The sequence below is a fragment of the Papio anubis genome, chromosome 19, assembly GCF_008728515.1.
Source record: "Papio anubis isolate 15944 chromosome 19, Panubis1.0, whole genome shotgun sequence".
Classification (NCBI taxonomy): domain Eukaryota; kingdom Metazoa; phylum Chordata; class Mammalia; order Primates; family Cercopithecidae; genus Papio; species Papio anubis.
Genome location: NC_044994.1, coordinates 67,061,250 through 67,077,815, shown reverse-complemented (window position 1 = coordinate 67,077,815; position 16,566 = coordinate 67,061,250). Strand labels below are relative to the sequence as shown.

Below are 16,566 nucleotides of genomic sequence, written 5' to 3'. Positions count from 1 at the left end.
TCAAGGTCATAAAGCTTTATCTGTATGTTCCTTTTGAAGGGTTTTTACAGTTTTATTTCTTATATTTAGGTCTTGAATAATTTATGTTCTAGATAGAGAGATAGAGAAAAACACCTATATTCACAGGAAGGCAGGATTTAGTACACATACCTACACTTCCTTGTTTATCTGCTGAGAAGGCCTAGAAGCAGTGGTACACAGAAGAATGAGTCCACACAGTGTATACATCTTGGCTTATAAATACCATTCTCCAACCAAAGGAACCAGGTCTCCTTAAAGTACTGATTCATTTCTGGACCATGGCGAGGAAAACACAAGATGAACCCACAGAACACTGTGGTGCCTGAAAAGTAAAGAGATGTCTCTAAAAGGATGGGGGTGCACACAGGGCATAGGAGCTGACTGGAAAGAGGGGGCAGTGGTTAATGCAGGAGTGGTTTCAGTAAGAAAAATAAGCCGCAATGGTATTGAATTATAAAGCTCAGGATAAAATACCTCCACACTTATAAAAAGAAATGGAACAAAAATCTGGGAAAGAAAGAATCGACTACCATTCCTTACAGAATAGTTCCAATTATTAAATGTAGAAAAAATGAAGGAAAAGGAAAAAAACACAATTTAAGCATCACAGACCTTATTCAGGCAGGATAAATTAATGAATGTCAAAAGTATTGGGCAAATGACTGGAGAGAAATAGGCTATTTTCGTGGTCTGAAAAGCTTTCTCTAAGATGTGTACTGATTAAAAAGGTAAAACCAGGAAGCCGCCAGTGGAGGATTCTGAAGATCCCGCCTCACTCCATGGGCCGGGCGGACGTCCTCAGTCACAAGGTGCTCCAGGCACAGCACACATTTCTTCTGGTGTTTTCTTAAATGACTTTGATCACACCATGAGTAAACATTACACTATTCCAAATTAAGAGACATTCTACAAAATAACAAACCCATGTTCCTTACAAGTGCCAAGGTACTGAAAATCTGTCCTGGACTGGAGAAGTCTAAGAAGACGTGGCAACTAAAAGGAATGATGGTTCCTGGGCTGAATTCTGGGAATGAAGGAGGATGTGAGTGGAAAAATGATAAACTCTGAATACAAGAATGTAACATAGAAAATGGCAATGTATTAATGCTAAATTTCCAGGCTTTCGTAAGTAGTATGGTTACGGTTGATGTTAACATTTGGGCAAGTTGGGTGAAGGAGATATGGAACTCTCTGTACTATTTCTGCAAACGTTTCTGTAAGTTTAAAATCATTTAAGATAAAAACTTGCTAAATGGTAATTTTCCTCAATGCAAATAGAAATAAATGAAATTGCAAAGAGTAATAATGTGCATTACTTCATATTCTGAACTACATTTCAAAGCTAATGAAACAATGTATCTAAATTTCCCTGATAATTTGAAAGACTTGTCATGCTATTCTTCAGTGGACTGCTTCAGTTGGAACAGTAACCTGTTCTGCAGTAGTAGCAACATGACTGGGCAACAGGATCTTTGTTTCCTAATCTAAAACTGCCATTTAGGTGGGGGTCAAAATATGTGTGTGAGGGTGTGCACATTTTTAAAATATATAAATTATATTGAATTAAATAGTTGATAAAAAGTCTATATAAAAGTAAAAACCACATCAATTACCTGATAAAATCATACTGCCCCCACCATAACTTTCCACAATCAATTGTTTCCCTTAAAATGTTGATAAATGAAGCTGTCAGAGGGGATAAGATCACAATTTTCAATTTTGCTTACTTTTTTTTTTTTTTTTTTAACTATTTTAACTTTCAGAATCCAGTTCATGAATGCTGCAAATGTGAGCTCTGATAAGATCGCAACGCTGCCGGCCATGAGGTAAGAGAATGCCATGTGGCTGTGTCCTTGGCGCAGCAGGGAAGGGAGCCGGGAAGGAGGCGCTGGCGTAGCTCGAATCATACAGGCCATCACACTCGGCCAGCACACCCAAGGAAGGGGAGAATACGGTTTTTTTTTCTGGAAAAAAGTTAAACATCACTTTAAAACTTTTCTTTAAGGTCCTGTAGTGAGAGGATGAGCGTGAGTGAGCTGCGGGCCTGAGAGCCAGTTCGGCCAATCTTGCTAAGTGTTACTATCAAAAGCTGGGTTTTAATTGTGCACTCTAACTTCATTATAAATTCATGAATGCCATTCAGGACTTTACAGAACACTAAAATAGACAGTAGAAAGGATACTTTTTCAGGATGATATTCTTTTAAAAAAAGTTTTAAAACTATAGAGTGTAGTAGATAAAAGCCAAAAATAAAATTCTAAGCCCCGATGCCCCTGCCAACTGAACGGACCCCTTCTCGGCCAAAGGGATCCCAAAGAAACCTGAAAAACTAGTTCAGGCCCTGAAGGGAAGGCCGGAGGGACATGCCTCCCTACAAGGTCCTCCCTTTGGAATTCAGGCACAACTGGCCAGCATTAACATTAAAATATAGATCATAAGATGGACAAAACAGACTCTTTGTAGCAAGAAGATATTCAACACCAACCTGACTCTGGTATAGCATTATGTGACAGATAGCAGGTCTTACAAGAAATCAAAGTATTTTACCTCCAAAATATATTTTTTGACATATTTTGAAATGGCCCTGGAATGCCATCTCTTATTGGGAAAATCTGCATTCTGTAGAGAATCCCCTTTCCATATCTTCTCCAGATCCAGCAGAAATTTCACTAACAGTCTGCCACCTTTTCAGGTCCTAAAAGAGACCTTTACCATCCATTCTCTCTGTAGCCGGTTACCTGGAAGCTTCATCTACAGAGTAAGAACCTTGGCTTCTACAACTCCCCTTATCTTAACTTAAGCGTTTCTTCCTGCTGGCTTCAAGTCTTCAGGCAAAGTTTAACTTAACCAACTGCCAATCAGAAAATCTTTGAATCCACCTATGACATGTGAGCTCTCCAGCTCCCTGCTCGAGATGTCCTACCTTTTTGGGCCGAACAAATGTATACCTTACAGGTACTGACTGATGTCTTTGGCTATAACTTCTGTTTTCCTAAAATATATAAACCAAGCTATAACTCAAACACCTTGGGCACATGTTCTTAGAGCCTCCTGTGGCTGTGTCACAGGCCATGGTCACTCATATCTGGCACAGGATAAACATCTTTAAATATTTAACAGAGATTGGCTGTTTTCTTCAACATAGGTAACATACAAAGAAAAGAAATAATTTAAATACATTTTTTAAATGGTAAGTTTCTACTCTGAAAAGTTTTAAGTAGGCCTTCTGTAGCCCTAATTTTAGTATGTGCTCAGACTGTTACACTAATATATATGTATGAATACTAATGTGTACACATATATATGTTTATTGTTATGAGATTCATTACCCTTAATAGCAACTTGAAATACATGCAAAAAAATCATTCGTCTTTTCCTTCTACTCTGTTGCTATCAAAATAGCAGTAACAAAATCCAGTAACTTTCTTAAAAGAATAACTTCACAATTTTCAAGCTCTTTCATATGGATTATCTAATTTGAACCGCATGTTCAAAAGAAAAGCTAAACAATGTTACTCTTTTTGCAGTTGAGAAAACAGACACAAAAAGCTTGAGTGACTTGTTCAAAGTTACACATCTCAATGGTGACAAAGTGTACCCTGAAACCTAGTTCATCTGACTCCACCCATCCGTCTGTGCGACAGGCTCTGTACTAGGCAGGAGAGGTACAACTGTGAAAACATTTACCACGGTGTTTTTACATTATTACATTATATTATTCTACTTCCTAATATATGTGTTTAGATTATTTGAAATCTGAAAACTCTAAATTTTTAAGGTTTCCACTGAAAAAATTTCATTAACCTGCTGACCAATGATTTTAAAAACTCCTGTACAGCAGGGTTCTGTAACTGTAAGACTCTGAAGACAGGTGCGAATTTTATAGAGCCACTCTGTAGTTATGCTTCCTCAAGCAACATAACCTTTTGAGGATGGATTTTTCAAAACCATTAAATTGAGAATAATATGTATCAACAAGATTTGTTTTGAGGATTCAATGGTCTAGAGAAAAGTTTGGCACAGATACTATTTACGATTCTTTCTAATTGAAAAGACAAAATGTGATAGCATGAAAAACAGGTCTTCATTACTACGTACTAGCTAATGAAAACATAAGGAAACCATACATAACTACCATTTGGATCACTCTAGAACAATTAGGATCATCCTCTTGCAGGAGGATGGCGGGAAGGAGCAAGAGCTTCTCTGACACTGCTCCATGGTGTCAGGCAGATCAAGGAAGATATGCGTACTGAAGAACACTGGCATCTAGTTATTCCTAAAAAGATGAAATGTAAAACTATTTTATTTTTATTTATTTAATCTTGAGACAGAGTTTCACTGTTGTCGCCCAGGCTGGAGTGCAATGGTGCAATCCCAGCTCACTGCAACCTCCGCCTCCCAGTTCAAGCAATTCTCCTGTCTCAGCCTCCCAAGTAGCTGGGATTACAGGCGCCCACCATGACACCCAGCTACTTTTTGTACTTTTAGTAGAGACAGGGTTTCACCACATTGACCAGGCTGATCTCGAAGTCCTGACATCAGGTGAGATCGCCCACCTCGGCCAACCAATGTGCTGGGATTACAGGCGTGAGCCATCGCACCCGGTTGTAAAACTATTTTAAAATGTATCATTAGAAAGCTTTGAAAAAAACCCTCTTTCAGTATATTATTCAAGAAAAAAGAGGTGGAGATCAGGTCAAAGATCTGCTTCTCAGTAAACAGTATGTTTACTGATAAATATCCACAAATGCAATTTTCCTGGATACCAATTACATTACTGAAAACACTAGGATGATGAAAAATATTGTTCTGACATTATTCACTTATAGATTACGAAGTATGTAAGAGAGTTCCTTCTAAACTTAGGAATTCCAACAGGCATGAGAGTGAGAAAGGGAATGAAGAAAAATTATCAGCTATCAAAATACCAAATGTGTTGAGCCATAATGGACATCAAGGGTACTGCTATGGCAGACAGCACAGGAGTATTTGGACGGGAGTATGAAAGGAACAAAGACATTTAGCAGCAGTTAAGAAAAACAGTAAATTAACCAACTCATGGATGATGTCTGAGGTTAAAGGATCAAATTGCTGAAGTGTTAATTATTTTAGGAAGTCTTTTGTTAGTGGTGAAGTATCAGGAGACTGGAAAACAAGGAATCCAGTCTGAAGGTTAAAAAGAAAGAGAAGAGAGGCTGAAAATTATAGACCTGTAAATCTAACATCTATATTAGGAAATAAATTTGAGATGATACTTATGGATGAGCTTAATGATACATTTGGAGAAGTACAATTTAATAGGAGTGAGTCAGCACGGATTTACCAAAGGCAATCATGTCAGGAAAAATTTCGTTCCTTTTTAGGTTGAAGTAATAATTGGTTTATGTAAGGAAGAACCAATGAGAAACTGTCAGGATTTTCTGAGATTTTTGGACCTTTTCAGAAAATGAATTATTGTACAAAATGTCATGACATGTGTCAGAGCATCCAACTAACAAAAGGGGATGAAAGCAACTGGGTTAAAAATAGAGGGCCAAGAGGAATTTGGGAGAAGACTGCATTCTATTCTACAAGGTTCTATGTATTGAACACTAATGGTTCTAATTAATGATGAAGGAATTTTTTTATGTAGGAAATTTGAATACATTGCTAAATAAGGGGTAATGGTTAAGACGAAAGACTATAGCTGTTTTACGTTAACTGCAATAGATTAAGTAAATGGGCTCAGAGGTAGAATGAAATTTCAGCTGCCTAAGGATAAAGAGATGTACTTGGAAAGCATTAACGAATCAAATAGATTTAATTTAAATGAACAGTTACCGTGAGGAAGAAAAAGGGACTTGGGGTTTTGATGAGAGTCAAACTTTCAAATTCTTATTCTTATAACTGGGAAGAGGCAAATGTAGGGAATGCAGTTAAATAATACATGTTATAGAGAATACAAAGTTGATCATCTTAGAGAAGAATACAAAATCCCCAATTCTTGAAGAGATATGATAATTTCAAGTGTTATCACTCTGTACAGGTAACAACCTAATGTACATCCTTATATGACCAAGTCTTAGCATATGTAAAAACTGATGAAAATAAAATCAATTGAAATGTGCTACAAAAGTATGAGGGTAGAAAAATAAAGGAAATTAAGAAAAATACCGTATCATTACATAATGCTCAATTCTCCCTGAAAAGAGAACACTTTGTAATCATTACCTTTGGAAAAGATACCAACACTTACCACATTTAAGGTCTCAGAGAGAAATAAGAAATAAATAAATCAACTGCATAGCTTTGATGCACTGCACATAGGCTCAGAAAGTGACCACACTACCCGTGGGTCTTCCAGTGGGCATTCATTCATGAGCAATAAGTACTATTTCAATAGCAAACAGGCTCCTTGAGCCATAAAGGCATAACTATAAGTCTGCTGCTTGGAACTGACGAGAAAAAAACATCTCTTTCTTCATAGGCACCATCAGAGAAGGCTGAGCAACCTCTCCTCAGCCCTCCCCCTCTGGCTTCCCTGTCTTCACTTCCCTTTCTCTGGGGTTATGTTTAAAGCATTCTGAGCTATCCCTGCTGAAGTGAACTATGCATGGGGTCAGACTGAAGGCCACTGGTGGTGTAAACACACACATGCATTTAAATTCTTTGTCCAAATGTAGTGAATGAGTACCAAGCTTATTTATGGATGGGCGACATGGTAGAAATGTAATTGTTAAAACTGAAGAGATCAAATCAAGATAATTTTTGAGATGAAATAGATTTTACAAAATAGAAGAAAAATCACACAATGACAGAAACCTATTTTTAGTTTGATGTCGATTTTGTGAAGATTTATGTGACTGTAAAATCTCATTATATTAGATCTAGATTGGGCCTAAATGAACCTCTTCAGAAACTTGGATGTGGAGAAAGGTGGTTTTTTTTTAGGTATATACAGAATACAACTCATAGAAGAGACTTTGATGAATTTCTCAAATTGAACACAACCATGTCTCAATACTGGAATTAAGAATCAGAATCTTACTAGCACCACTGTACTTTATTCAGCGACTGGTGCCCACAAGGGAAAATAAACTCTGACTTCTAACCTCATAGAGTAGTTTTATCTGTTTTTATATTTAATATAAACGCAATCATATAAAACGTACTCCTTGGTGACTGGCTTGGTTCATCCAATGATATGACTGTGAGACTTATTTCACATTGTTGCTTGTACGTGTAGTTCATTCATTCTCACTGACGTATTCTATTATGTGAATATACAACCTTTGTACATTCTGCTTGAGGGACATTAGGGTATTCTGGAGTTTTGACTATGATGAATATACCAATAATTACATTAAGTACAAATACTAAAGTAAAAGACTAAATATTTAATGTAAAAGATAAAAATTGCCCCAGCAGATAAACAAAATACAACTATAAGCTGCTTATAAGGAATCTGGTGTAGGTATACCAATATGAAACTCAGAATTATGGCAAGAGATATTGCTACTAAGAAGTATTTCATAATTATGTGTGCACGTCTGTATCTAAAACAATCCTAAGTCCTGAGTACTTAGTGATATATCTTCAAAATATGTAAAGCCAAAAATAACAGAATTTTAAAAGATAAATCCACAATTATAGTAGGAAACTTTAACATACTCCTCTTAACAGCTGACAGAACCAGCATTTTAAAAAGCACTAAGAATATGACAATCTGAACAACACAGTGAACAAACTAAACATTGTAACTGACATACAGGGAACAAACACCACTGGTGCCAAGTATTCTTTCCTCAGGTGTCTCAAAAATTTACCGAAACTTACCATTTGCTGGGCATAAAAAAGTCTACACAAATTTTTAAAGAATTAAAATAATTCAGATTATGTTCTGTAAAAACAGTAAATTTAAGAAGTCGATTTGTGTTATTAGTTCAATAGTTTAAAAAAAAAGATGACTAGAAAATCTCAAACTACCTGGAAATGGAATATTACGTTTACAAATAATAATCCATAGTTAAAGAAAATAAAGAAACTTTGGGCTGTTTATTTTTTTTAACCATGGATTATTATTTGTAAACGTAATATTCCATTTCCAGGTAGTTTGAGATTTTCTAGTCATCTTTTTCTTAAACTATTGAACTAATAACACAAATCGACTTCTTAAATTTACTGTTTTTACAGAACATAATCTCAATTATTTTAATTAATTCAAGATGGATTAGAGACTTAAATGTTAGACCTAAAACCACAAAAACCCTAGAAGAAAACCTAGGCAATACCATTCAGGACATAGGCATGGGCAAGGACTTCATGTCTAAAACACCAAAAGCAATGGTAACAAAAGCCAAAATTGACAAATGGGATCTAATTAAACTAAAGAGTTTCTGCACAGCAAAAGAAACTACCATTAGAGTGAAGAGGCAACCTACAGAATGGGAGAAAATTTTTGCAATCTACTCATCTGACAAAGGGCTAATATCCACAACCTATAAAGAACTCAAATTTACAAGAAAAAAACAAACAACCCCATCAAAAAGTGGGCAAAGGATATGAACAGACACTTCTCAAAAGAAGACATTTATGTAGCCAACAGACACATGAAAAAATGCTCACCATCACTAGCCATCAGAGAAATGCAAATCAAAACCACAATGAGATACCATCTCATACCAGTTAGAATGGCAATCATTAAAAAGTCAGGAAACAACAGGTGCTGGAGAGGATGTGGAGAAACAAGAACCCTTTTACACTGTTGGTGGGACTGTAAACTAGTTCAGCCATTGTGGAAGACAGTGTGGCGAGTCCTCAAGGGTCTAGACCTAGAAATACCATTTGACCCAGCCATCCCATTACTGGGGATATACCCAAAGGATTACAAATCATGCTGATATAAAGACACATGCACGTGTATGTTTACTGCAGCACTATTCACAATAGCAAAGCCTTGGAACCAACCCAAATGTCCATCAATGACAGACTGGATTAAGAAAATGTGGCACATATACACCATGGAATACTATGCAACCATAAAAAAGGATGAGTTCATGTCCTTTGTAGGGACATGGATGCAGCTGGAAACCACCATTCTCAGCAAACTATCGCAAGAACAGAAAACCAAACACCGCATGTTCTCACTTATAGGTGGGAATTGAACAAGGAGAACACCTGGACACAGGAAGGGGAACATCACACACCGGGTCCTATTGTGGGGTGGGGGGAAGGGGAGGGATAGCATTAGGAGATATACCTAATGTAAACGATGAGTTAAGGGGTACAGCACACCATCATGGCACATGTATACATATGTAACAAACCTGCACGTTGTGCACATGTACCCTAGAACTTAAAGTATAATAAAAAATAAATAAATAAAAAGTAAAAAAATAAAAAATAAAAAAAACCACTTTTGTCTTGTGCTTCTTATCTGGCTACAACTAAAATTAGAACTCACATATAGTCTTTCATGCTTTGGAATATGAAATAGAAAATGATACAAAAATCATTTTACTGGTTGCCAAAAAGGATTGAGAAAAAAACACAATGAATCATCAACTTCTGCTAAAGAGGGAAAAACAAACTGAGCAACCATTTATGCTAAAGATGATCACGTCAAACAGTTTACATATACTACAAATGATCCCATTTAGATGGCACACACATTGTGTGTGGTCGGCATCACTATCTCCATCTTTGGAGGAAGACTGAGACCCACAGGGTTAAAATGCAGTTTTCGGGACCAGACATCAAGAGAATGATCAAGCTTAAGTTGGAGCCCATCCTCCTGGAAGGTCACGCCTACAGCTGCACAGCAGGGACTAGGGATAGTTTATTCAAACTCCTAGACTCTTCAATAAGGAATCTGAAGCTCAGAGACACTTGTGTTTACATAGAGACTTGAATCAGGGTCTCCACTGAACTCCAGTTTTGCGTTATTTGTGTGAATTACATCACATAACTGCAGTTACACACCATTGTAGAGATACCAAGGGTATAGCACATTTGTACACAAACCTCTTTCGGCAGAACTGTTTTCAAATAAAAAATAAAATACCTCACTTTAATACATGAATTCCCAAATATTATCTCAACTAAACTTTACATTATCTCAACCAAATCACAGTATTTACAGTCTTTTTTTTTTTTTTTAAGATAAGTAATGTTTTTATTTTTCTCTTATTTACTCACTGTACTTTAGGGAACAATCTGTTTTTCATGTGTAACTGGTATAATAGAAGAGAGAGACAGATATGTCAATCTTCTACCTGGAAAGGAGGCAGAGCAAGGCCACCTCGAGGAGGACACTTTGCTGATGCCCACCATGGATTTCGTCCCTGTGGCCTGGCCATTGCTAGCAGCAGCTCCTTCACAGGTGGTGTTTCTGGTATCTGTAAGGTTATGGGTCCATGTTTATGAAGAACCTATAGGCACTTATGGCCAGAGATATTTCAACTCGATGGCCAGAGATATTTCAACTCGACTTTATCTGTTTTTATGAACTAACGCTGATAAACTGTCTAGTTTCAAAACCTTTTCAGTGACAACCTCACCAAAAGTGAATGAGCACAGACCTCTGGTTTTGTTTGCTTGCCAAATACAGCCCTGGATAGTAGAAAAATTACTAACTCACACACTCGACATTACTTAAATAAGTCAGTCTTGTGAACATCAATTGAGAAATATGAAAGAACAGTAATAAGCGTCTATCTCCGTAGTGTCAAATGTATTAAGAAAACTAGTCTACCTTAAATTACCCACACTCCTTTTAACATACATATTTTGCGAGCAAACATTGCTTAAGATTTTGAAGCTGGAACCTCACATTTCTGGTGTGATTTATATCACAATCCCCACATTCGTACCACTGCTAACTACCCCTTCATATGGCACAGAGAGGCATAAAATGTTCATGCCTACAGCAGCACAGCAGGCACTAGGGATAGTTCATTCAAACTCCTAGACTCTTCTAGCTTCATAGCCGTTATCTTGTAAAATTCTCACAATGACCCTATTAGTAGGTACTATCAAGCAGATTTACATATGGGAAACCTCGGGCCTAGTGAGGTCAGCCTGCCTGAGGTCATATGGCCAATAATGAGAAGTAGGGTTTAAAAGCAGCTCTAACAGGTCCCAAAACATCTGCCTAAAGCACATCCTTGATCAATGGGCCTTATTCAAACTCTGCTGCTTGAGTTAAATCTTGGAAGGCTTCTCTAAATTTACTTCAGGGTAAGTACCTCTTCAAATAGGTCCTCTCACCCATAATCCATCATTCTGCTGCTCTGTACGGTGAGAGCTGGCACCAAGGAATACTTGCCAATTAAACAACATGTCGGGCTGGAGGAACGGATCTGCTTTACTCTGCGGTTGCTGCCACATCCCACATCGCTGACGCCTTCCGGAGTGCCTGACTTGCCACCCAAGAGGCAAGAATCCTCTTAGCAGCCGCTCCCATCACCAGCTCTTCCCCAAACCCAGGGCCAGCCCCCTCCCAATTTCTGGGAGACGCACAGCACCGTTAACCACCCACGACGCTTGACCCCATGGTCGCAGGTCGCATTCTTTCTAGGCATTCACTGGAAGATGATGGTGTCAAGAAACAGGGCATAACATTTCAAATCACAAGCATTTTTTGAGAAAAAAAATTTTAGCAATTAGTCAAAATATGAAGATTTAACAACTACTCTCATTTCAGGTCAACGATGCTTTAAATATTTACTAATATTAACTTTACAGTCATAGAATAATTACTTTGTCAGATTTGCTTTTTTGATAAAATATGGTTGAAAAGTCCTGTTTTCATAGTTGAGTGGGATAAAACTGGAATGTACTTTTTTATAGGTCTTGAAGCAGATACTATCACATACTCTACTCATTATAATAAATCATGGTAATGTACAAATAGCATTATAACTGCTGTGATTACATGAAATCCTGTTAAAAACAAGTACTTTCACAGTTTCTGTCCCTTACCAGCATGCAGGTAAGCGAGGTCTGGGTTTTCGATGTCAGGATGCTGTTCCTTCAAATGGTTCCGGAACTCCACAGGGACGTTGGTCCCGTAGTCACACTTGGGACAGTTGTACATCTTGACTCCTTCGTGTTTGCCAGTATGCAGAATGTGTTTGCGGATATTTTCAGCACAGTTTGACCTACCAAGTAAGACAGAAAAGTAAATCTAATTAAGGTCAAACCAATAACCTTATATTACACATACTGACATTAGATAAGAACGTCTCTATGTGTTTGGTACTATTTTAAGTGCTGTACTCACATAATAAATAGCTTATATAATACGTCAGCCCTATGAGGCTGGTAGTTTTTATAACCCTGATATGAATTTTTCAGTTGGTCTTTTAGCTTCATTTCTATGAAGAACCAGAAATACCAAATCCCAAGCACTATTATTTTAATATCAAATTATTCTGGTACCACTTGAGGGCAGTGAAGGTGTCAGCTGACCCTGAGAACACACCTATCACCAGTGAGGAGTGGCACAAAAATGTAAGCGCTGTTGCCTCCACTGAATTTAGAGCATTTGGGGAACAAAGACACTGGCTTTTAAGTTCTGTCAAGCAAGGTGCTTCTAAGTGGGCTCTAAAATAATTTGAAGATGGAGTTGTAGCTAGAAACAGCTCCCAGGCTCAACTCCAATATCTGGGCAACACGTGAATCCCATGCAGCTTTCTGTGATGATACAGGCTCTTAAGAGTGATGACATGGAAAATACAATGGAGGGCCCCCGTATATTCCACGCCACAGTGCCACTGAAATCAGGGGTGGGCTCCTCTCCCAGTGTTTTCCGGCAGAATTAGAAATACAAGGCCTGAAATAATCAGCCAACAGGGAAGGGGGTGCTGGTTTTTGAGGCAAACTGTTCTGCTTGCTCTGTCATCCCTGTCAGTTCCTTTGCCACAGAGACTGCACGTCTAGACTCTTTCTGAATACACACGCAGAGCTGTTTTCCTTTTGTCTTTGTCATTTTTAGAACAGTAATAAAAAGAGCCCTATACAATTTCAAGCAGGTGTTGAGGAGTTATCTAGAAAGAAACAAAAAAATCACGCTGGCCTCAGATTTCCTACAGACCAAAATTAAATGCCAGAAGAAAATAGAGCAATATGTTTATCACCATTTCCCAAAAGTATTGCTGAAGAACAAAATCCCACAAGATGTTCTTAGAAGAAAGATTTCCATGACCAAATAAGATCAGGAAATGGTAGTTAGCCAACACATCTCATAGTGCACTTCAGAATGGTAGGCTCTAAGAAGAAACTTTATGTAGGTCTACATTGCCTGAACACTTCTAATTCGAATTGCTTTTGTGTATAATATTCAATTATACCATGTTTATTTTTCAGGGAATATACCTTGGGAAATAATGGTCAAGGAAGTGAAAATGATTGTTATCTCTCACAAACAAACGCAGTCAATGACGCTAGAAATTCAAAGACTCAGTAAAGATGGTATCTATCTACTCCTGACAAGAGGAGTATGGGAAGTATCATCCAAGTGAGGCAGAATTAATGTAAATGGCACTAGGAACGGTATTTCCAAGACAGAGGGTACAGGGATGTCCTTTCCTACAGTCTCTGGACAAAGCTAAAATGCAAACGTGTTCCTCATGAGTGGGGATCTCATATTCTGGGAGCAGTCTCGTACCTGCATCCAGATTGTCCTTTGGAAAAGTTCCTGTTACTTCCCTCCCATCTCCAGGCAGGGTTTGTCTCAAATGTACCTGTACAACTAAATCTGCTCAGTATAATTAAATTGAACAAATCAAATCCCTCTATACCTAGGAAGAAGACTAGAAAGAAATACATCCAAATATTAATGCAGCTATACTGCAACGCCCACTTGCTCTTATTTTTCAAATATAAAGTTTTATATGTTAAATATATATATTTTAAAAATTAAAATAATAATAACACCTTTTTCAAAAATAAAAAAAGGACTAGAATAACAGATATTTTCCCAGCTATTTTCGACTTGCTTTAGGCAAAGTCTCTGTCAATCTGGGTGTTAAATTTCCCTGAGATCTTAGACTAAATACATGCGAGACAGTGAATGTATGCACACAAGCTTCTTTCTTTCATGAGTCACTACTGAATTGTAAAACCTGCTTTATATATAAATTCCCTATTGTGAACTAACAATTACTGTAAGAGGAAAAAAAAAAGATAAGTACCTAATGCATGCCAGGTACCTCCACTGACTTGGCGACTTTGAAGGCAAGCATGACCCTCTTGAGGTCAAGACTGCTACACAATTTACAGAGAAGAAGGTAAATATCACAATGATAAGCTGGCTACACAGGCTGAACGGCTGGTGAGTGGTTAAGGCAGAATCCTAACCTAGGTTTTCTGTTTTCGAGGCCAGAATGTTGGTATGTTTTCAAGTACACCACAGCCAGCTTTCCCTTTAAAATTTACATATCAGAGACATTAGCACACTCTAAGCAAAGGGTAGGACTGTAGAGTCTCTTAAATGTATAATTATCCTTAGAGTAACAGCTCTGGATCATGTCAGAAATAACACAGGAAAATGTCTGAAGGTGACTGACGCAAATGTCCACTTTTATGACACTTAAAAGGAAAAGAAACAATTTTTTTTTAGTTCTTCAAGCTGGGTAAACTGCTCCAAATTACCCCTTAATTCTGCAGATCTCCAACATGTTTTCTACAGCATTATAGACACCTCCTAAATTCACCATTGTTTATTGACACAGGGGAGAGAAAACAAAAAGCTACTACTGTACTTAATTAGTACTGTTTATCAGGAATGTAGATTCTTCGGTACCGCCAATATTATTTCCTTATGTAAAATGTTAGGCATGAAACATCATCAAAGACAATCACCAATCATATGAAGAAATTAAAATTGCCAAAATAAATACATTTCAATGTATGATGCATATTTACATGGAGAACAATATCAGCAATGAATCCTAACATTCAGGGAAGGAAGAAAGAGATAACTTTGAAAACAGATTATTTTGTTTTCAAGAAGGCTGTATCTAGGACAAAAATAAGCCAGTATCTCTCAGTAACTAAACAGCATGTAGGATCTAACAACTGGGGACTATTACTGAAATAGGTAAGACGTATATGGGGACTGAGGGAGGGGGGAGAATTTAAAAAGGTGGGAAGCTTCTTTTATTTGAAAATATAAAATAAATCAAGAAAGATGTGGTGTGGAACTTGAGATTTTAAAAGGCATTAAGGACCATTCCACATGTATATTCTTACACAGATATGTGCATATGCTTGTATACAGGATGTATCTATACACACTGTGTTTTTATGTTCTATTATATAATACATATGTGTGTATGTGTATTTGTAATTGTATGTTTTAAACATATACATACCACGAGCATAAACACATGCAGACAGGAAGGAACTGGGATGCGTTTGGGGAAATGAGAGTGAGTGTTAATGTGTATGGAGTCTCTTTGGGTAATAAAAATCGAAGATTGCTTGTAGTAATGGTTTCACAATTCTGGTAGCATATTAAAAACCACGAAAGGCTGCAATTTCAATGGGTCACTTGTCAAATATATGATCTATCTCTCCACTAAAACAAAAACGAACACAAAAGAACTCTCGTGCCGCTGTCACCCTTCTTCCTGCCACTGGAACCTTACAGGCCACATGTTCAGGTGGTAAAGTTACCAAGAAGAAGAGGTTCTCAGCCTCCATGGGCCTTTACCTCAGTGAGCAATACATTTTTAAGTCACTCAAATTTCAGAGTTTTGCCTGATGTGCAGCTACTGCAATTATCACGTGCTGCTAATCTCCTTCCTCAAACCAATGCTGCATAGAACCTCACCATACCAGCACACACATGCATTCACACACACACACACACCCCCCGATTTGAACCCTCTTTACTAATCACCGCACAGCAGATACCTTGGGTGAAGAAGTAGTAAACTAGGCCCATTCCTGAGCTAGTGTGACTCCTCCTGGCCTCGCACTGCTCCTCTGGAAATATCCCTAGACCTCATTTTATCTCTGATTTTCCCTCTTCTGCCACCTGGGACCTCCTGTCACAAGCCAAGAAGCTTACTCCTGTCACCATCTATATGCATCTTGGTGTTTCCCTATGGGTGAGTTAAGAAATTTTTCTTTTAAGAAAATTTATGAGAAGTCATATTTCTCAGAAAAATGCAAAGGGTTACATGTATACTCTAATAAGAAGAATGCTAGGAAGAACTCATGTCACAGTGTTTCCATCTGAAATGAACTAGGAAGAGAGATACTGGTGCACATCTCTGAATGAAGGAGAAAGTGAAACAGGCAATGACTGGGCAGTTTCCCTGGGATTCACTAAGAACTGTGACCTTCAATCCGGTTTCCTAACCAACACTAGATCAGTCCTATCCCCACTTTCTTCCTCTTATTCCTGGCAGCAGACGACCATGGTGCAGAGGAAACACCCCCTGGGTGTCAAGTCAGGCAGCCGGGTCCATTCCCCACATGAGAATTTCAGCACCTGCAGAATGGCTCTGTGATCTCAGGAAAGTACCTCAACTCTGAGATCTCTTTTCCTTA

General features: G+C 37.8%; 1 protein-coding gene across 6 annotated transcripts in view; it reads right to left on the bottom strand.

Annotated features, from left to right (window-relative positions):
• ZNF407 (zinc finger protein 407) overlaps window positions 1-16,566 on the bottom strand; it is a 459,414-nt gene that overhangs the window by 137,309 nt on the left and 305,539 nt on the right. For 5 of the 6 annotated variants that reach the window (XM_017951851.3, XM_017951853.3, XM_017951854.3 and 2 more), the window contains exon 8: window positions 11,986-12,164. In XM_017951851.3, coding sequence (XP_017807340.2) covers window positions 11,986-12,164 — 179 coding nt within the window. Of the gene's footprint in view, window positions 1-11,985; window positions 12,165-16,566 lie in introns of those variants that run through there. The other variant, XM_017951855.3, reaches the window with a different exon arrangement.